General features: G+C 49.0%; 1 protein-coding gene across 2 annotated transcripts in view; it reads left to right on the top strand.

Moving 5' to 3' along the window:
• Positions 1–20,303, top strand: part of LOC118360565 (plexin-A1-like) — a 320,507-nt gene that overhangs the window by 269,628 nt on the left and 30,576 nt on the right. Inside the window, exons 13-21 of one of the 2 annotated variants that reach the window (XM_052485217.1) lie at positions 955–1,106; positions 1,575–1,695; positions 1,818–1,954; positions 5,917–6,084; positions 8,259–8,352; positions 10,493–10,729; positions 11,744–11,887; positions 13,415–13,649; positions 17,057–17,214. In XM_052485217.1, the coding sequence (XP_052341177.1) occupies positions 955–1,106; positions 1,575–1,695; positions 1,818–1,954; positions 5,917–6,084; positions 8,259–8,352; positions 10,493–10,729; positions 11,744–11,887; positions 13,415–13,649; positions 17,057–17,214 (1,446 nt within the window). The remainder of the gene's footprint in view (positions 1–954; positions 1,107–1,574; positions 1,696–1,817; positions 1,955–5,916; positions 6,085–8,258; positions 8,353–10,492; positions 10,730–11,743; positions 11,888–13,414; positions 13,650–17,056; positions 17,215–20,303) is intronic. The other variant, XM_052485218.1, reaches the window with a different exon arrangement.

The following is a 20,303-nucleotide window of genomic DNA, read 5'->3' on the forward strand; positions in this document are numbered from 1 at the left end:
TTGATATTGTATTGAAATCAATGCAACCGGGATACTACAGTAACTGCTGTGATATGTAGACTACTGTTTGCACTCTTCTAACAGATAAACCTCAATTAACATTGGTATACATACAGTATCTGTCAATAGAAGACAACCTGTCATAGCTCCTTATCAACTTATATCTCTTATGACTTATAATGAAGTAGATCATTTCAACAAATCCCCAAATCGGTTTCTAAATAGCGACAGGGGTTGGCTTTCATTTGGATGATAGCTTAACCCTCAAATCCATGAATTCAAGTGAGGCCAGAAACATTTCTATTAAAATATTCTATCCAGCGTGGTCTGACAATACAGCTGCGCTCTAAAGTCCCACTACGGACTGGCACATAAAACAAAAACACTGGTACTAAAATAAAAATATGGGTCTGTTTTAAGCAATCGATTTTGTGAGATCGTGCTGCCTATTAACTTAACCTAACATCACAAATCTGAGGTAAAAAGGATATGTATTTCCTGGAATTGTTGTGGTGAAAACATGAGTCTGTGTAATGTTGTAACACATTCTGTCCACCATAGGGAAATGAGCATAATATAACTTTAATACTATAATAATTCAACATGTCGAAGTTATTCAATATTTGAATATATGATGACAGCATTTGTAGCACACTCACAAATGTGTTCAACAATGACATCTATTTCTACTTTAACCATGGAAAGAGTTTTAAAAAATGCTCCTAAGCACAATTTAACCAGGTGCTCTAGACTAGAGCGTCCATAGGGTCTGTGCAGCAGACAGAGTCTCCCACACAAAGTGCCATTTAGTCTGCCCTGCGTAGACTTACAGTACAAGGTGTTGGCCTTACCTTGCCTCTCACTGACTTCTAACTATACAGTTATTGGTTCTGACAATGATCTTCTTCTCTCCCTCCCTCCTTCCCTTCCTCCCTCCCTGTGTTTGTCTTGCAGCTGTTTCCGGAGACAGGTCCGAGACAGGGGGGCACCAGACTGACCATCACGGGGGAGAACCTGGGCCTACAGTTCAGGGACATCCAGACAGGAGTGCGTCTGGGCAAGGTGCCCTGTATCCCCATCGAAGAGGAGTACATCAGCTCGGAGAGGTGAGGAGGCTCAGCTGCCTGGCACTCACCACTCTCACCCACGCCTCCTACAAGTGCCCTCTATTTCCCTCCTCCTCTCAGTGTATATCCCCTCTCATCCTCTTCTGCTTCCTGTTGACATTGTCCTTCTGTCCATCTCTCTTCACCTGTCTGTTATCTTCTTCCTCTGCTCAGTGTATAGAGGTCCTCTTCAGCTTTCTCTTTCCTCTCCTTTGCCCTCCCTGCTCCCTATATATACAACTCAACATTTGAATTTAGATAGATCAAACTATCTCTCCATAGAGCATTTAGATGGTAGATGCTCCCTTTCAAATTGGAGGAATCACTACACACATATCAGACAGCTATACTGTAGCAACAGGTGAACTCAACACGTGTGTCTTCCCATGTGTCCCTAACTCCTCTCCCCTCCTCCCTCTCCCCTTTTCTCTCTCATACCTTCCCTACCATCACCCCTCTCTCCTACAGAATTGTGTGTTTGCTGAACGACGCCACAGGCTACCGGGTGCAGGAGGCTAACGTGGAGGTGTGTGTAAGGGACTGCCTGGCAGACTACAGGGCCCTTTCACCCCGAGCATTCACCTTCGTGGTAAGTAGCACCCAGGTGACACAGCCATGGTCAGGGGTGGATGGATCCTTACATTAGACAATGATTATTGGTCATTTTGTTGATTGCATAATAAACGTGTCATATGGGTCCCCCTTCTACAGACTCCCTTCTTCACGCGGGTGCTGCCTGCCCAGGGCCCTCTCTCAGGGGGCACCAGGATCACCATCGAGGGCAACCACCTCAACGCCGGCAGCTCTGTGTCTGTCAACATCGGACGCCACCTCTGCCACTTCAAAAAGTGAGTGTCAGTCTGTCAATTCAGACTTCCTGTCTTTAGCTCATACCACAGTGGAGTTGACCCATTGCTGTGCAACACCTAGTGCATGGTGCAGTAGATCTCAGTCTACACCTGCATGAGGAATATTAACAGACTGCCTGTTGAAAGTGGGGCTACTCTGCATTGCAGCTGAGAGGTAGGTAGAGCCCAGCCAGGTAGTGTGAGTGCCAGGTTCCTACCGGGAGGGGGAGTGAGGGGACATACAGGGGGAGTGGGGTGAGATGTAGGGTGAGGGGAGAAGTGGGGTGAGGGAGATGTGGGGTGAGGGGACATACAGGGGGAGTGGGGTGAGATGTAGGGTGAGGGGAGATGTGGGGTGAGGGGACATACAGGGGGGAGTGAGGGTGGGGGTAGATACAGGGGGAGATACAGGGGGGGGGGTGGGGGGGAGTGAGGGGACATACAGCGGGAGTGGGGTGAGATGTGGGGTGAGGGGAGATGTGGGGTGAGGGGACATACATGGGGAGTGAGGGTGGGGGTAGATACAGGGGTGAGGGTGGGGGTAGGGGAGTGAGGGGACATACAGGGGGTGGGGTGAGATGTGGGGTGAGGGGAGATGTGGGGTGAGTTACAGGGGGACATACAGGGGAGTGAGGGTGGGGGTAGATACAGGGGAGGGGGTTGGGGGAGTGAGGGGACATACAGGGGAGTGGGGTGAGGTGTGGGTTGAGGGGAGATGTGGGGTGAGGGGAGATACAGGAGGAGTGAGGGTGGGGGTAGATACAGGGGGTGAGGGGAGATGTGGGGTGAGGGGACATACATGGGGAGTGAGGGTGGGGGTAGATACAGGGGAGGGGGTGAGGGGGAGTGAGGGGACATACATGGGGAGTGGGGGTGAGGGGAGATGTGGGGTGAGGGGACATACATGGGGAGTGAGGGTGGGGGTAGATACAGGGGGAGGGGGGGTGAGGGGGAGTGAGGGGACATACATGGGGAATGAGGGTGGGGGTAGATACAGGGGAGGGGGTGAGGGGACATACATGGGGAGTGAGGGTGGGGGTAGATACAGGGGAGGGGGTGAGGGGGAGTGAGGACATACAGGGGGGGGTAGATACAGGGGGAGGGGGAGTGAGGGGACATACATGGGGAGTGGGGTGAGATGTGGGATGAGGGGAGATGTGGGGTGAGGGGAGATACAGGGGAGTGAGGGTGGGGGTAGTTACAGGGGATGTGGGGGGCTGAGGGCGGGGTGAGGGGACATATAGGGGGGAGTGGAGTGAGATGTGGGATGAGGGGAGATACAGGGGGAGTGAGGGTGGGGGTAGATACAGGGGGGGGGGGTGAGGGGACATATAGGGGGAGTGGGGTGAGATGTGGGGTGAGGGGAGATGTGGGATGAGGGTAGATACAGGAGGAGTGAGGGTGGGGGTAGATACAGGGGGAGTGAGGGTGGGGGTAGATACAGGGGGTGGGAGGACATTTATGTGAGGGTGGGGTAGATACAGGGGAGTCAGGGTTTTACAGGGGAGGGTGACAGTGAGGCACATACAGATTAGGGGACAGGGGTGAGGGGACATACAGGGGAGTGAGGTTGGGGGTAGATACAGGGGGGGGGGGGTGGGGGGGAGTGAGGGGACATACAGGGGGAGTGGGGTGAGATGTGGGGTGAGGGGAGATGTGGGGTGAGGGGAGATACAGGGGGAGTGAGGGTGGGGGTAGATACAGGGGGAGGGGGTGAGGGGAGATGTGGGGTGAGGAGACATACATGGGGAGTGAGGGTGGGGGTAGATACAGGGGAGGGGGGAGATGTAGGGTGAGGGGAGATGTGGGGTGAGGGGACATACAGGGGGAGTGAGGGTGGGGGTAGATACAGGGGGAGGGGGAGATGTGGGGTGAGGGGACATACAGGGGAGTGAGGGTGGGGGTAGATACAGGGGAGGGTGGGGGAGATGTGGGGTGAGGGGACATACAGGGGATGAGGGTGGGGGGTAGATACAGGGGAGGGGGGAGATGAGGGGTGAGGGGAGATGTGGGGTGATGGGGGACATACAGGGGGAGTGAGGGTGGGGGTAGATACAGGGTGAGGGGAGTGAGGGACATACAGGGGAGGGGGGGTGGGGTGAGGGGACATACAGTGTTTCCCAGGGGGGAGATGAGGGTGGGGGTAGATACAGGGGGAGGGTGGGGGTAATGAGGGGGAGTGAGGGGACATACAGGGGGGAGTACAGGGGGTGAGATGTGGGGTGAGGGGACATACAGGGGGAGTGGGGTGAGATGTGGGGTGAGGGGAGAAGTGGGGTGAGGGGACATACAGGGGAATGAGGGTGGGGGTAGATACAGAGATCTCACCTCGTGGGGGGGAGATGTAGGGTGAGGGGAGATGTGGGGTGAGGGGACATACAGGGGAGTGAGGGTGGGGGTAGATACAGGGGAGGGGGGTGTGGGGTGAGGGGACATACAGGGGAGTGAGGGTGGGGGTAGATACAGGGGGGGGGTGAGGGGGAGTGAGGGGACATACAGGGGAGTGGGGTGAGATGTGGGGTGAGGGGACATACAGGGGAGTGGGGTGAGATGTGGGGTGAGGGGAGAAGTGGGGTGAGGGGACATACAGGGGGAATGAGGGTGGGGGTAGATACAGGGGAGGGGGGAGATGTAGGGTGAGGGGAGATGTGGGGTGAGGGGACATACAGGGGGAGTGAGGGTGGGGGGAGGGAAGATACAGGGGAGGGGGTGTGGGGTGAGGGGACATACAGGGGATGTGAGGGTGGGGTAGATACAGGGGAGGGGGTGAGGGGGAGTGAGGGGACATACAGGGGAGAGGGGTGAGATGTGGGGTGAGGGGAGAAGTGGGGTGAGGGGACATACAGGGGGAATGAGGGTGGGGGTAGATACAGGGGAGGGGGTGAGGGGGAGTGAGGGGACATACAGGGGGAGTGAGGGTGATCAAATACTTTTTTCCCTCACTGTATGTGTGTGTGTGTGTGTGTGTGTGTGTGTGTGTGTGTGTGTGTGTGTGTGTGTGTGTGTGTGTGTGTGTGTGTGTGTGTGTGTGTGTGTGTGTGTGTGTGTGTGTGTGTATATGCAAAGAAATATATGGGTGACTGGAAATGATGCAGACAATTACATTGATGGAAGCAACTAATCTATCTGCAATATTAAAGCTGATCTACCCCCTTAAAAAATGATATAAATATTAATAATACCCACACCTCCCGCTGATCCACCCTGCCCTCCGTTGACTGGAAGTGTCAGTGTTTAAGATACAGTGTGTGAGTGTCTGTGTTTTTCCTATGTCATATGCAGTATGTGCATGTAATCTTGCTAATGTGCACACATCCCACAGCGCTACGGTAGGTCTTTGTTTTCATCCAAGCTTTGTTTACACTGTTAGCATGGATAGTAACACTATTTCCATTTCTTTCCATTAAAAGGTAATCCAGCAGATGATCCTTATTTTCTGTGGTGTTGTGTCCTTCCCTCTCTTCCTTTATGTGTTTGCCTCATTCTTGTTTTGTTATTTGTCACAAACACCTTGTCAAAATACGTGCGGTCTTGGGAAGGTTTGTGGAGCGTACATTGTTCAGGGTGTTCCCATGGAAACGGGGCGAGGGGAATCAGAGGAGACATTGCAGGCACATCTCCAGGCAGGACCTGGGAATCGCACCAGAATCACTCTTCTTCACTCCTAGAAAGACTGCGGCACTTTCCCACAAATTCAAGCATCATTCAACAGTGCTTCATATTAGATATTGTAGTTATTGTGCACTGTGACTAGCAGTGGACAGTATGAATCAATGCCAATGGGAAACACACACAGAACAAATCATCAGTGTTTTGTCCATGAAACGCTCTTTCATGTTCTTACAGGTATTGTCATTTAGTTTTCAGGGAGAGAGGTGCACAATCTTGGACCTTTACCAGTTACATTGACAAGAAAAGCAGTCATCTATTTCAACCTTTAACCACCCTCTCTTTCCCTGCAGGAGGAATTCCCGGGAGATAGTGTGTGTGACCCCAGCAGGGTTGACCCCAGGCAGCACACCAGTCATGGTGGACATCGACTCTGCAGAGCTGAGGAACCCAGAGGTCAAATACAACTACACTGACGACCCCACCGTCCTGAGGATCGAACCCGACTGGAGTATCGCTAGGTAGGGAGGAGATCTGGGTATTTACATGCTTATCGCTTGGTTCTCTGGTGCTGGTCTGGGTTACAGTAGTGTAGCTACAGTGGCACCTCTGTATAAGAGACACTTAGAGATGTCCTACGAGTTAGCGAGGGGCGTACCACTGATCACCATGCGTATATCTGTAAATACACAACCTTGTGAAAAGCCCACTTTGACACAGATCGCTCTGCTTCCTGGTAAACATGTTAAACCACAGCACTGTTACAAGATGCTACAGCCCCCACCCCCCTTCTATCTCTGTTGACACCACTATCTTCTTCATCTACAATAGATTTATATAATAGGCTGTTGGAATGGAATGGGGAGTATTCCCATCGCTCTGTGGGACTGGCTGTGGAGCAGCTGTGGCCCAACCGCTGCCCCAGACCCCCCATGCCTCTGTGCTCTGTGTGTGGAGGGGGTGAAGGTGGCTACAGAGCCTTAGCCTGGATGGGTGAATGGGCTAACCGACTGACTGCCCCCCCAATGTCTCTAGCGATTCGCCTCATATCTGGGCTCCATCTGGCCCAGTGCATAACAGCAATCAGAAAAACAGACAGGAACACATGCTCACATACATGAACAAATGAAAAACAAATGACTGAGATTCCTGGATCTCTCAAAGACAAAATTGTCTCAGGTGATTGATGTGATCGCTACAGGCCCAAATGGCAGCATAGCATAAACCAGTGGCTAGGAGATGTGTGAGCAACATGTTGTTCATCTGTTCATAAAGTTCCACTTTCATGTCTATGTTAACTGCAGTGCACATTCACTGCATTGCAATGCTTTGAATAGGGAGTTGTATACTGGTACATTTAGATGTGCTCATATCGTATTTGTAACTTTCTGAAAAAAGAGACTAGATTAAAACACTTCTTGGTTTTCTGGAGTGAAAAAATAAAATAAATAGCTTATTGATTGAATAAGTGGCTGCTAAATTGCTTCATAATATACAGCAAAGAGAGAATACGATTAACAAAGTAGAAGGGAAGCGCTAGAGTAATTGAGAGAGAATGAAAAAGGAGAGGAAAAAGCAGGAATCCATTCACAAAGTTACTTTGTCAAAGCCCAGTGGAGCCATGTTGCTGAGCTCCATGCAGATTGTGGCTGGGGCTAGAGCTGGGCATGGGGCCGGGGGCTGGGGTCTGGATGGGGCTGGGGGTAGAGCTGAGCCTGGGGCCGGGGCTAGAGCTGAGCCTGGGGCCGGGGCCTGGAGTCTGGGTGGGACTGGGGCTCTGGATGGGGCTGGGACTGGGGCTCTGAATGGGAATGGGGCTCTGGATGGGGCTGGGACTGGGGTTCTGGATGGGACTGGGACTGGGGCTCTGGATGGGGCTGGGACTGGTGCTCTGAATGGGACTGGGGCTCTGGATGGGGCTGGGACTGGGGCTCTGGATGGGACTGGGACTGGGGCTCTGGATGGGAATGGGGCTCTGGATGGGGCTGGGACTGGGGCTCTGGATGGGACTGGGACTGGGGCTCTGGGTGGGACTGGGGCTCTGGATGGGGCTGGGACTGGGGCTCTGGATGGGACTGGGACTGGGGCTCTGGATGGGACTGGGGCTCTGGATGGGGGTGGCGCTGGGACTGGGCCCGTCGGTTAAGCGTTAAGCGTATAGCTGAGTTAAGAGGGCTTTCTGAGAGCCGGGCTGGAGGTAGAGGCTTTACACAAATACTTCTGTGGAGAAGTTGGTGTCGGCTTCCAGCTGTATTAAGGCCGTCTCAGCCTTATCCCTCAGCCTTATCCCCAGTCTCAGCCCCAGTCTCAGCCCCAGCACCAGCCTCATCCCCAGACTCAACCTCAGCCTCATCCATGCATTTAGGGGGAAGGAAGTCGACAGCAGAGAACACAGCACTCACCAGGGTAGACAAAGGAAAGCACAGGGGATGAAGGCACGCATTACTTCCCAGACATAGTGGGTGTTATTATGTACAGGCTTTCCAGACACTGTGATTGTAACTAGTCACTCCATTTGTGACTGTCTCCTAGTACTTACAGTACACATACAACACATATTACATTCAGGGTGTATATTCACCACTTCACCCAATGCTGGCAACTGAATATACTTCAATCTACTGATGTCTTCTAATTTGTTATGCATGTTCACATTTACATAATTGTTAAGCAAGTTATTATTTTGTCTCGTCAGTGGTGGAACCCTGTTGACCATCAGCGGTACAAACCTAGCCACCATCAGAGAGCCCAAGATCAGAGCTAAGTATGGCTCTGCCGAGTCTTTCCATGTGAGTATGAACCTGGCCAGAACCCTCAGTACACACACCTCACTCACACACACCTCACTCACTCACTCACTCACTCACTCACTCACTCACTCACTCACTCACTCACTCACTCACTCACACACAGATCACTCACTTTTACACATCTCACTCACACACACACGCCTCACTCACACACTAGCGATGCGCGGGTTGACTCATAACCCGTAGTCCCCGACGAAAACAATACCTTAAAAAAATCCATAAATGTATAATTCTTGTGTAATTTAGGTTTTTCTTTCATTTTTAGGGGCTATCTGTCATTATAGCATAAGCCTTAACTTTAGGTCCTAACTGTACACGCGCCAAATAGCCTACATGCCAAACGTGCAGACAAAGTTAACGTTGATCTACAAAGTCAGAGTTTAATTAAATAAGAGAAATGCTGCAAAATGGAGAGTTGAGAATGAAGAGAAAGGAGGGCTGGAAAATGGAGAGTTGAAAATGAAGAGAAAGGAGGGCTGGAAAATTAATGTTGTTTGGGAAAGATTTGGTGAAGTGGTGAAAGAGGATGATGGCAGTAATGTGTGATGATTGTGAGGCGCTGTACAAATTCAACAGTCACAAGACGGGGACTTCAAATAGGCCTATGGCACGTCAAGGGAACTGTAGCCTATACTGTTCAGATGGGTTACATGGAAACTGAAATGTAGAAATGAACTGTAGGTCTATAACCTCTCAAATAGCCTTCATATTAACTCCTGCAGAATTAAGCATTTCTTGCAGTAAAATGATACACCAAATATAGGCTACATTTTGAGTTGGGAACAGAAATGGAAATATGATTAATTTATTTTTGCATCTTGAGAGAATGCGAATGCACAATTAGAGTCTGTAGAGGTGCTATCTTTATCAGCATCATAGACGCTGATAGTATTTCAACCACATAAAATATGCATACAACCCCAAGTGAAATCTTATCAGAAACATGTTGGGTCATGATCAATGATCAAACTGATGTCATTTGGAATTTTTCCACATTTCCTGTTTTTGTATTGTATTTTCTCCCCGGTCCCTGAATGTCTTCTCTCTGTGAATAAAGCAGAAATGACAGATTAAACTTTACTGATGTCAACGAGATTGAAGCATTCATTCTAACGATTTATTCCATTATTGGTGAAGCTGCATGTATCTAATTATAGACAAGTTGACTAACAAATAGCCTTACAACATTTCAGAGATCATAAGCAGAAACATATGTAAAAGATCCTTCATCCTCTGTCAAAAAGTTGTTGCGCCGTCTCTGATTGTAACCTACAACTCATTGTCTATATTAGCTCGTTAGGGTTGGTGCAGCCTCAGACACACCTCACACACACACACACACACACACACACACACACACACACACACACACACACACACACACACACACACACACACACACACACACACACACACACACACACACACACCTCACTCACACCTCACTCACACACATTTCAGTCACACACACACACCTTGAACTCACACACAGACACACCTCACTCACACCTCAACTCACTCACACACACACATCTCACCTACACACACCATGTCACACGGTGTCTTCCAAGGTGGCCGTCAGACTGTCTGCCCATTCAGTGTCTTGTTTCTGCCCTGCTCCTTGGAATAAGACATCCAACACCCCCCCAGGCCGTTTAACCTTTCAAATGTCACAGGACAACAAAGCAGTGTTGGCAAATCCCCTCTCACCCCCTCACCTTGCACCACGGGGCTCCATTAACCTCTCCTCCAGTTCTAACAGAAGGGAATCAACTTCTGCTTAATGACCGTGTCCTAATGCCCCGTCCCTTGTGCTCAGTTTAAACTAGCTTCTCCTCTAGACACAATGCTGCTGAGGTCCTTGTGCTCAATGTTGGTTAGCATGTTTAGTGGTCCCTGTAGAGGAACATACAGTGTAGGTGATTATTACAGTTCTGAAAATACTAGCAATGGCTGGAGACATAAACACAACACACCAAAGCAGTAATATTTTCCTAGACTTACGAATGTTTAGCTGGGGATTAGAGAACCTATAATGAGATATATATAAACCAATACAGCAACCTGGGTTCCCTAGGGGACCAAACCATTTGTCATATCACACTATTTTCCCTCTCAGAACTGCACAGTGTTTAATAACTCTGTGATGGTGTGCCTGGCCCCGTCGGTTTCCGACTCCGAGAGGGGCTTCTCAGACACGGGCAGTGGGCCGGATGAGATCGGCTTCTACATGGACAACGTCCACGCTCTGATGGTGGTCAACGAGACGTTCAGCTACTACCCCGACCCCGTGTTCGAACTCCTCAGCCCCACTGGGGTCCTGGAGCTAAAACCCACCTCACCTCTAATCCTCAAGGTAAAGAGCGGCTGGATTGGGGGGAGAGACTCACGCATTTTAATGACTTGATATTGACGTTGTTGAATGTTTACCAGGGATTTGTCTTTCACCTGTCTATCTCATAAACCATTAATATAATTATATTTGTTTAGCTTAAATTCCTATTGAAATACAGTGTATAATTCTACTATTATATAAAATAATCGACTGATTATTCAATGTAGATTGTACCAGCATCCCCCAGCTCCGACTCAAAACATAACAATTGTGATGGCGGTGCTTCATTATTTTCCTGTGAGCCAATTGAAATAGGAAAAAAAAAACAGAGCAACTATAATTTCTTTAAATGAAATGTATTAACGAAACCTTTTCTGATTGCAGAGAGAATCCCCCGCCTGGCTTGTTAAAACTAACCTCCACATTAGCACAGTGATGAGAATAAGAAAAAGCAATTTGGTGAAATAATCAGGGGTATTTTACGAGATGCGCATTGCATTCGCCACGGAATTCATTTCGCATCTGATATGATGTGTGTTGCTAGAGGTGGTGTCGGGGTGCGTGCCTGATGCAGGGTGAAATGATAGTGGATAGAATGCATGCCTAAAATGTTCCAGGGCGTGACCTGCCCGGGAGGAGCCCTGTGGAGAGAGGGATTGGAAGTCTGCTCTTCTCTCATGCTACGGGAGCAGTGGGTGGTAGAACAGCACTCTCTCTCTCCACCTGCTCCTCTTGTTGCTCCTCTCTCTGTAGTTGAAGGCTACAGATCTGTCAGACAATGCCCTCACTCTCACACCTTGGCATAGACAGAGACACAAAAAAATGAAAAAAAATGGAAGTTTTCCTGAAGCTTTTGTCAATTCGAATTCTTGTATCCTCCAACATTGGAGCCAGCTTCAGACCTGTCCGCTAGCAGCCTTGGATCCTGGTAGTTGCCTGACTGGTTGAAGGTTCATTATACTGTTCCTAGCCATGGATGAAAGGCTGAGCCATGTTGATTAAAGTTTGACATTGTGTTTCTGTTTGTCCCCTCAGGGTCGTAACCTTATCCCTGCGGCCCCTGGTAACTCCAGGTTGAACTACACAGTGTTCATCGGGGAGACCCCCTGTGTGCTCACCCTCTCTGAAACCCAGCTGCTGTGTGAATGGCCCAACCTCACCGGACAGCACAAAGTCACGGTGGGCACTCGATACCATTTCACATAAGACTCCCTCATCTCCTTCATATTCACTGGGCTTTACCTAACACGTATTCTCATATTTTAATTCCATCAGTCCATTTTGTTCAGTAAAATTCTACATTTCATGTAATTTCAGATCAAAATAGTTTTAAAATAATTTTTTATGTGCAAAGGCTACTCTCTCTAAATATCCTCAAATACTCCCACACAGTCCCCTCCAAACGTACCTCTACTCTCCTCTCTAGTCACACTGTCTGTGTGACGTTTACTAGTCTGGAATACCTTGAAAGTACTGACAATGCATCCATGTAATTCAATATGAAGCCTCTCCAAACTACCAGTAGGCTTGGAGTTGGATTTTATTTCCGTAACTAAATGTCATGTTGAATATTGAATAGTCGTGTGTGTGTGTGTGTGTGAGTGTGAGTGTGTGTGTGTGTGTGTGTGTGTGTGTGTGTGTGTGTGTGTGTGTGTGTGTGTGTGTGTGTGTGTGTGTGTGTGTGTGTGGTGGGCTGGGAAGAAGGGCACAGCTATGTGTTGTAGTCCCTCTATAAAATGACCTACATACCTGTACAGGGGACCCCACAAGTCTGTGTCTCTGGATGGGTGCAGTCGTGTGTGTGTGTGTGTGTGTGTGTGTGTGTGTGTGTGTGTGTGTGTGTGTGTGTGTGTGTGTGTGTGTGTGTGTGTGTGTGTGTGTGTGTGTGTGTGTGTGTGTGTGTGTGTGTGTGTGTGTGTGTGTGTGTGTGTGTGTGCGTTTTGTTTGCTCCCTCAGATGCACAACTGTGTGTTGTTGGCTGTGCCCCCTGCGAGTTTTCTAAGAAATGTATTTGGCCTTTATGTTTTTTTTGTTCTCTTCAGTTCCTTCCTTGTCAATACAATTGAGCAATAAGGCCCGAGGGGGTGTGGTATATGGCCAACAACCACGGCTAAGGGCTGTTCTTACGCACGACACAACGCTAAGTGTCTGGACACAGCCCTTAGCTGTGGTGTATTGGCCATATACCACAAACCCCCGATGTGCCTTATTGCTATTATAAACTGGTTACCAACGTAATTAGAGCAGTAAACAAGTAGTTTTGCGTCATACTCATGGTATATTGTCTCTTATACCACGGCCATCAGTATCCAGGGCTCGAACGACCCGGTTTCTAAAAGAAAATAGATGATGTTTCGAACCTATGTCATCAACAGAAGTAACTTTTAGCACCTGAACCAAAACAACCCAATTTTCTAAGTCTAACATTCTTTGGCTGTGTTAACTTGATGCGGCTCTACTTTAAAGTGCAGTAATCATAGTTCATCTAAACCCTTATCAACCCCCCACTGAATACCTTGATTTGAGATATTCCAGTAATAGGTTCTGTCAGACCTGCTGTGTTTATGTAAATGTTGTTTGTTAGAACCCATTCCCAGTGTTTTACTCCTATTAACGACTTTGGTTCCTGAGGGGAAGTCTCTTTAACTGTAGTGATTGCTTTGTTTGATTACACTCTGTGACGTGTTTCTGTGTGTGTGTGTTCAGGTCCGGGTGGGTGGGTTCGAGTACTCCCCTGGTACTCTCCAGATTTACTCAGATAGCCTGCTGACCCTGCCCGCCATCATCGGCATCGGGGGAGGTGGCGGTCTGTTGCTATTGGTCATCATCGCTGTGCTCATCGCCTACAAGAGGAAGTCTCGCGATGCTGACCGCACCCTGAAACGCCTGCAGCTGCAGATGGACAACCTGGAGTCCAGAGTGGCCCTGGAGTGTAAAGAAGGTATGACAGACACACACACACTCTCTCTCTCTCTCTCTCTCTCTCTCTCTCTCTCTCTCTCTCTCTCTCTCTGTCTATACACACAGTGTATATATATATATATATATACTGCCGTTCAAAAGTTTGGGGTCGCTTAGAAATGTCCTTGTTTTTGAAAGAAAATAAAAAAATGTGTCTATTAAAATAACATCAAATTGATCAGAAATACAGTGTAGACATTGTTAATGTTGTAAATGACTATTGTAGCTGGAAACTGATTTTTTAATGGAAAATCTACATAGGCCCATTATCAGCAACCATCACTCTTATTTCCAATGGCACGTTATGTTAGCTAATCCAAGTTTATCATTTTAAAAGGCTAATTGTTCATTAGAAAACCATTTTGCAATTATGTTAGCACAGCTGAAAACTGTTTTTCTGAATAAAGAAGCAATAAAACTGGCCTTTAGACTAGTTGAGTGTCTGAAGCATCAGCATTTGTGGGTTTGATTACAGGCTCAAAATGGCCAGAAACAAAGAACTTTCTTCTGAAACTTGTCAATCTATTCTTGTTCTGAGAAATGAAGGCTATTCCATGCAAGAAATTGCCAAGAAACTGAAGATCTCGTACAACGCTGTGTACTACTCCCTTCACAGAACAGCAACAACTGGCTCTAATCAGAATAGAAAGAGGAGTGGAAGGCCCCGGTGCACAACTGAGCAAGAGGACAAGTATATTAGTGTCTAGTTTCAGAAACAGATGCCTCACAAATTCTCAACTGGCAGCTTCATTAAATAGTACCCCCAAAACACCCGTCTCAGCGTTAACAGTGAAGAGGTGACTCCGGGATGCTGGCCTTCTAGACAGAGTTCCTCTGTCCAGTGCCTGTATTCTTTTGCCCATCTTAATATTTTATTTTTATTGGCCAGTCTGAGATATGGTCTTTTCTTTGCAACAGCATCCCGGAGTTGCCTCCACTGTTGACGTTGAGACTGGTGGACAAAAAATGTGCTTTTCTTTCAAAAACAAGGACATTTCTAAGTGACCCCAAACTTTTGAACGGTAGTGTATATTTATATAAATGCTCACTCTTTTCTCTCTTCTCTCTCTCTCACTTTCCTCTCTTTCTCTCTTTTCTCTCTCTTCCCTGTCTCTTCTCCCTATATTTTCTCTCTCTTCCCTCTCTCTCTCTTCTCACTCTCTTCTCTTTCTCACTCTTCTCTTTCTCTCTCTCGCTCTTCTCTCTCGCTCTTTCTCACTCTTCTCTGTCTCTTCTCTTTCTCTCTTTTACTCTTTCTCTTTGTCTCTCTATTTTATAATCACTCTCTATGTGGATATGTCACTATCCTGTAGCTGCGCTCTGTCTAGTCGTCATGGTAACATGTTGGTGTGGATGATGCCCGGCCTGAAGCTCTGTTGTGGTGGTGTGGCCGCGGTATCCTCAGAATGTGTGAGTGTGTGCGTTTGAGTTGTGCTGACAACCCTGTTGGTGTTGTGGTGTTGTGCCGTGCAACGCTTCTCTGCTGCGTTGGGCTCTGCCTGCCTGCTTTACTCTGAGAGATGGACGGAGACTAATTGGCCATTATCTGTGGCTGGATGTCCGGAGGGTCACAACCTTGTCAGTCGCAGCCCATAGCACAGCCTGTGGCTAAACACTGAGGGATACAGAGCTAGAGGGAGGAGAAATCTGTCAGGGAGAGAGAGAGAGAGAACAGAGGGACTGTGTGGGGTCAGATGGAACAGTACAGGGGGCATTGTAGAGTGGTTCATGTAAAGCTGCGGTTACTCCACTTGTATACCTGATATAATGAGCCTTGTTGAAAGACCAGCAGCACCAGATAGTGACACTATTCTACACCTCTGTCTGTGTAGCTGGAAGGTTTGGTGTAGAAACCGTGAGCTCCACTAGGAAGTGGAGCATTGCTAGCAGCGGGGAGCTGGGCGTGTCACACTAAGTGTCAGTCAGCAGGGGAGAGGACTGGATGATAGGAGAGGTGGAGCTCAGTGAACCTTGCTGGAAGGGCCATCAGAGAGCAGTGTAATCCAAACAAACACACAGACAACACTAAGGGTCACACGGCTAATGAGTCATTAACAGATTAGAAGCTGCTGCAACTGTGGACAGGGAGAAGATCGTCTGTGTAGTTTACTCTGCTGGATGTAATGGTGGCTTTGCCTCAGCGCTTACACACAACAAACTCAATAGAATGAAGAACTCTTTTATTTACTCAATCAATGGAACGTCTAGACTCTAGACAAAGCCAGTCATCTTTTCTGCCAGCAATTTATGTTGACAATTCTTAAATAATAACTTAAAATAGTTATTATTGCCTCTTTTATTTGTTATTTGTCATCTTTTATGATTATACAGATAACACAGACAGGCATTGTAGAGTGATTCATGTAAAGCTGCTGTTCCGTTCAGACAGAACAGGGCAAAACACATGGATCCCTACCAACCCCCCAAAAAAAACCATGCTATAACAGAGCCTCAAAACCAGACTTAGGGCAGGCATGATATACAATGAGTAATATAATCAAATAGTACAAATAATACAAAGATATTAAGTAAAATATAATGATACAAATTCTAATTTGGGTTGGTTTATGGAGTTGTGAAATTAGCTGGGGGCATGTCTTCCAGAAAGGATAGGAAAGGTTGCCAGATAATAAATGTAATTGCAGATCCCTCTAACGGAGTAGGGTTTTTTTTCTCTAGCTTGAGGTGTTGCATAACTTCCTTTATCCAATCGTTAAAAGTAGAAGGAAACCGACCCTTACACTTAAATAGTCAAATATTTCAATAGTTATTTTATCTCTATGAATAACTGGACCCACACTGATGTTGTCCATGATAATAAAGCCTTAATTTCTCCTCTCATTTTTGATAGAATTCTTGCCTTTTTCCTGTAGGAATGTGGTGTGTATAATATCTAAGTGGCTGCTGTACTGTATGTAGAAGTAGAGAAGCCCCACAGAGGGAGGATCTACTCTACTATTAGAGTCCCAGCAGACGACGCAGGCCAATAACAGCTGGAGGAAATGATGCATGAAACGCATTGCTCCTTTATTAATTATCCACTCATGCAATTAATTGACTTTCTTTCAGATGAACTTTGTTTTCTCTTTTTCTCTTTCCGTCTCTCTCTTTTTCTGTAATTATTTTATTCTGGTTCGCTCTCCTCTCGAATTTCCAGCAAGTATGGGGATTCAATTTCACAAACCCCGTACCCCGTATCAACATCCTATTTTATTGCCTATCCATCTGTCTTTTTCTAGAAGCCAATTGGTGCGGTGGTAGATGATTGCTGGTGACATTAACACTGTGCAACACAGTGTAATGAAGATACGCTACATCCAGAATATCCTTTCTATGTCCATTCTTACTAACCACTGTGTCTGTCTGTCTCTCTGTGTGTTCCCTCAGCCTTTGCAGAGCTGCAGACAGACATCCATGAGCTGACCCAGGAGCTGGACGGAGCTGGCATCCCCTTCCTGGAGTACAGGACCTACGCCATGCGGGTCCTGTTCCCTGGCATCGAGGACCACCCCGTGCTCAAGGAGATGGAGGTACGGGTCAAGGAGGTACACCACCACTGCCACCGCAGCATGTAGACTAGAACATCTATATCTATACCTATCTTTCTATATCTACCTATATCTATACCCCATACTCTGGCTGCATAATGAAAGGAACCTATGATCTAGGTTATATGTTATGGCTATACCACTTTATATACATTACCCACATCACATAGTATGTTTTTCTGCATGTAATATCAATGTCATTACACATTATATCGTATATCATTTTATATTATTTTACAGTGGGAAAAACAAGTAAATCATTAAATCCCACCTGGTTCACCATGAAATATATCCAAATGGCTGTCGGAATACAGTGTAGAGACCGTCTCCACCGCCTGCCCTGTCAACCACAGGCTCTTCTAAAGGGGAGGGATTACATCTTTATTGTTTTGCCTGGGTTTCTTTTCTACCGAATTTCCCCTCGGGTCCCAGGCGTAATCAACTGTCCATACACACGGCTCAATCCCTTATTGCTCTGTGTAGCTGCTCTCCCCAAAGCAACCTACAGTATCCAGCCTGTTCCCCAGAGGCCCTGGAATTTCATTTAGCTCAGCTGAGGAAAATTGAGGCACTTTATTAGGCTGTGTAGTGGAAGGAAGAGAGATTTTGTGGAGTCACTGTATGGTGTATGGTATGCCGGTCCTCAATTGTCTACAGGACTGAATGTATGTCAGAGTTATGAGGGCAGACGAGGATCATGGGAGACAGGTCGGTGGGTGGATGGGGCCAGGGGATAGGTTAGTGGAAGAAGAAGTGTTTTTTTCATAAAGACAAAGACAGTACTTTGACTTGTTTTTCCTTTTATTAACACATACTGGGTGTTGTTTGGGAATGACATTATGCCATAAGCCTTGCAGAATATACTAGATGTTTGTCTCTCTTTTGAAGAGACACTACCCAGTAGCACTGCCTCATCTGTGTGAGAGAGTTAGAGTGACGGATTGTGGGTCAGGTCTAGAGGGGGCTGTAGTGTTGCTGATGAGAAGTGACAGAAGGAACAAGCTTGTGGAACAAGCTTCTGTCACCCAGCCACCCACGGACGCACAGCACAGCACTGCACAGGCCCTCTCCTCGCCTCTCACCCAGCCACCCCCGACCCACAGGCCCTCTCCTTGCCTCTCACCCAGCCACCCCCTGACCCACAGGCCCTCTCCTCGCCTCTCACCCAGCCACCCCCGACCCACAGGCCCTCCCCTTGCCGCTCACCCAGCCACCCCCTGACCCACAGGCCCTCTCCTCGCCTCTCACCCAGCCACCCCCTGACCCACAGGCCCTCTCCTCGCCTCTCACCCAGCCACCCCCGACCCACAGGCCCTCCCCTCGCCTTTCACCCAGCCACCCCCCGACCCACAGGCCCTCCCCTCGCCTCTCACCCAGCCACCCCCGACCAACAGGCCCTCCCTTCGCCTCTCACCCAACCACCCCCGACCCACAGGCCCTCTCCTCGCCTCTCACCCAGCCACCCCCGACCCACAGGCCCTCCCCTCGCCTCTCACCCAGCCACCCCCGACCCACAGGCCCTCCCCTCGCCTCTCACCCAACCACCCCCGACCCACAGGCCCTCCCCTGGCCTCTCACCCAGCCACCCCCGACCCACAGGCCCTCCCCTCGCCTCTCACCCAGCCACCCCCGACCAACAGGCCCCTCCTCGCCTCTCACCCAGCGACCCCCGACCAACAGGCCCTCCCTCGCCTCTCACCCAGCCACCCCCAACCCACAGGCCCTCTCCTTGCCTCTCACCCAGCCACCCCCGACCCACAGGTCCTCCCTCGCCTCTCACCCAGCCACCCCGACCCACAGGCCCTCTCCTTGCCTCTCACCCAGCCGTCTGTTGACACACTCACCCACTGACACATTCGCACATTCGTCTGTTGACACACTCACACATTCGTCTGTTGACACACTCACACATTCGTCTGTTGACACACTCACACATTCGTCTGTTGACACACTCACACACTCGTCTGCTGACACACTCACACATTCGTCTGTTGACACACTCACACACTCATCTGTTGACACACCACACACTGACACATTCGCACATTCGTCTGTTGACACACTCACACATTCGTCTGTTGACACACTCACACACTCGTCTGTTGACACACTCACACACTCGTCTGCTGACACACTCACACATTCGTCTGTTGACACACATACACACAGTCTGTTGACACACTCACACACTCGTCTGTTGACACACTCACACACTCGTCTGTTGACACACTCACACATTCGTCTGTTGACACACATACACACTCGTCTGTTGACACACTCACACACTCGTCTGTTGACACACTCACACACTCGTCTGTTGACACACTCACACATTCGTCTGTTGACATACTCACACATTCGTCTGTTGACACACTCACACATTCGTCTGTTGACACACTCACACATTCGTCTGTTGACACACTCACACATTCGTCTGTTGACACACTCACACATTCGTCTGTTGACACACTCACACACTCGTCTCTGACCCACTCACACATTCGTCTGTTGACACACTCACACATTCGTCTGTTGACACACTCACACATTCGTCTGTTGACACACTCACACACTCGTCTGTTGACGCACTCACCCACTGACACATTCGCACATTCGTCTGCCCTCTGACACACTCGCACATTCGTCTGTTGACACACTCACACACTCGTCTGTTGACACACTCACACATTCGTCTGTTGACATACTCACACATTCGTCTGTTGACACACTCACACATTCGCCTCTCACCCAGCCACCCCCAACCCACAGGCCCTCTCCTTGCCTCTCACCCAGCCACCCCGACCCACAGGTCCTACCCTCGCCTCTCACCCAGCCACCCCCGACCCACAGGCCCTCTCCTCGCCTCTCACCCAGCCACCCCCGACCCACAGGCCCTCCCCTCGCCTCTCACCCAGCCACCCCCCACCCACAGGCCCTCCCTCGCCTCTCACCCAACCACCCCCGACCAACAGGCCCTCCCCTCGCCTCTCACCCAACCACCCACGACCCAAAGGCCCTCACCTGGCCTCTCACCCAGCCACCCCCGACCCACAGGCCCTCCCCTCGCCTCTCACCCAGCCACCCCC

The sequence above is a fragment of the Oncorhynchus keta genome, chromosome 28, assembly GCF_023373465.1.
Source record: "Oncorhynchus keta strain PuntledgeMale-10-30-2019 chromosome 28, Oket_V2, whole genome shotgun sequence".
NCBI classification, from domain to species: domain Eukaryota; kingdom Metazoa; phylum Chordata; class Actinopteri; order Salmoniformes; family Salmonidae; genus Oncorhynchus; species Oncorhynchus keta.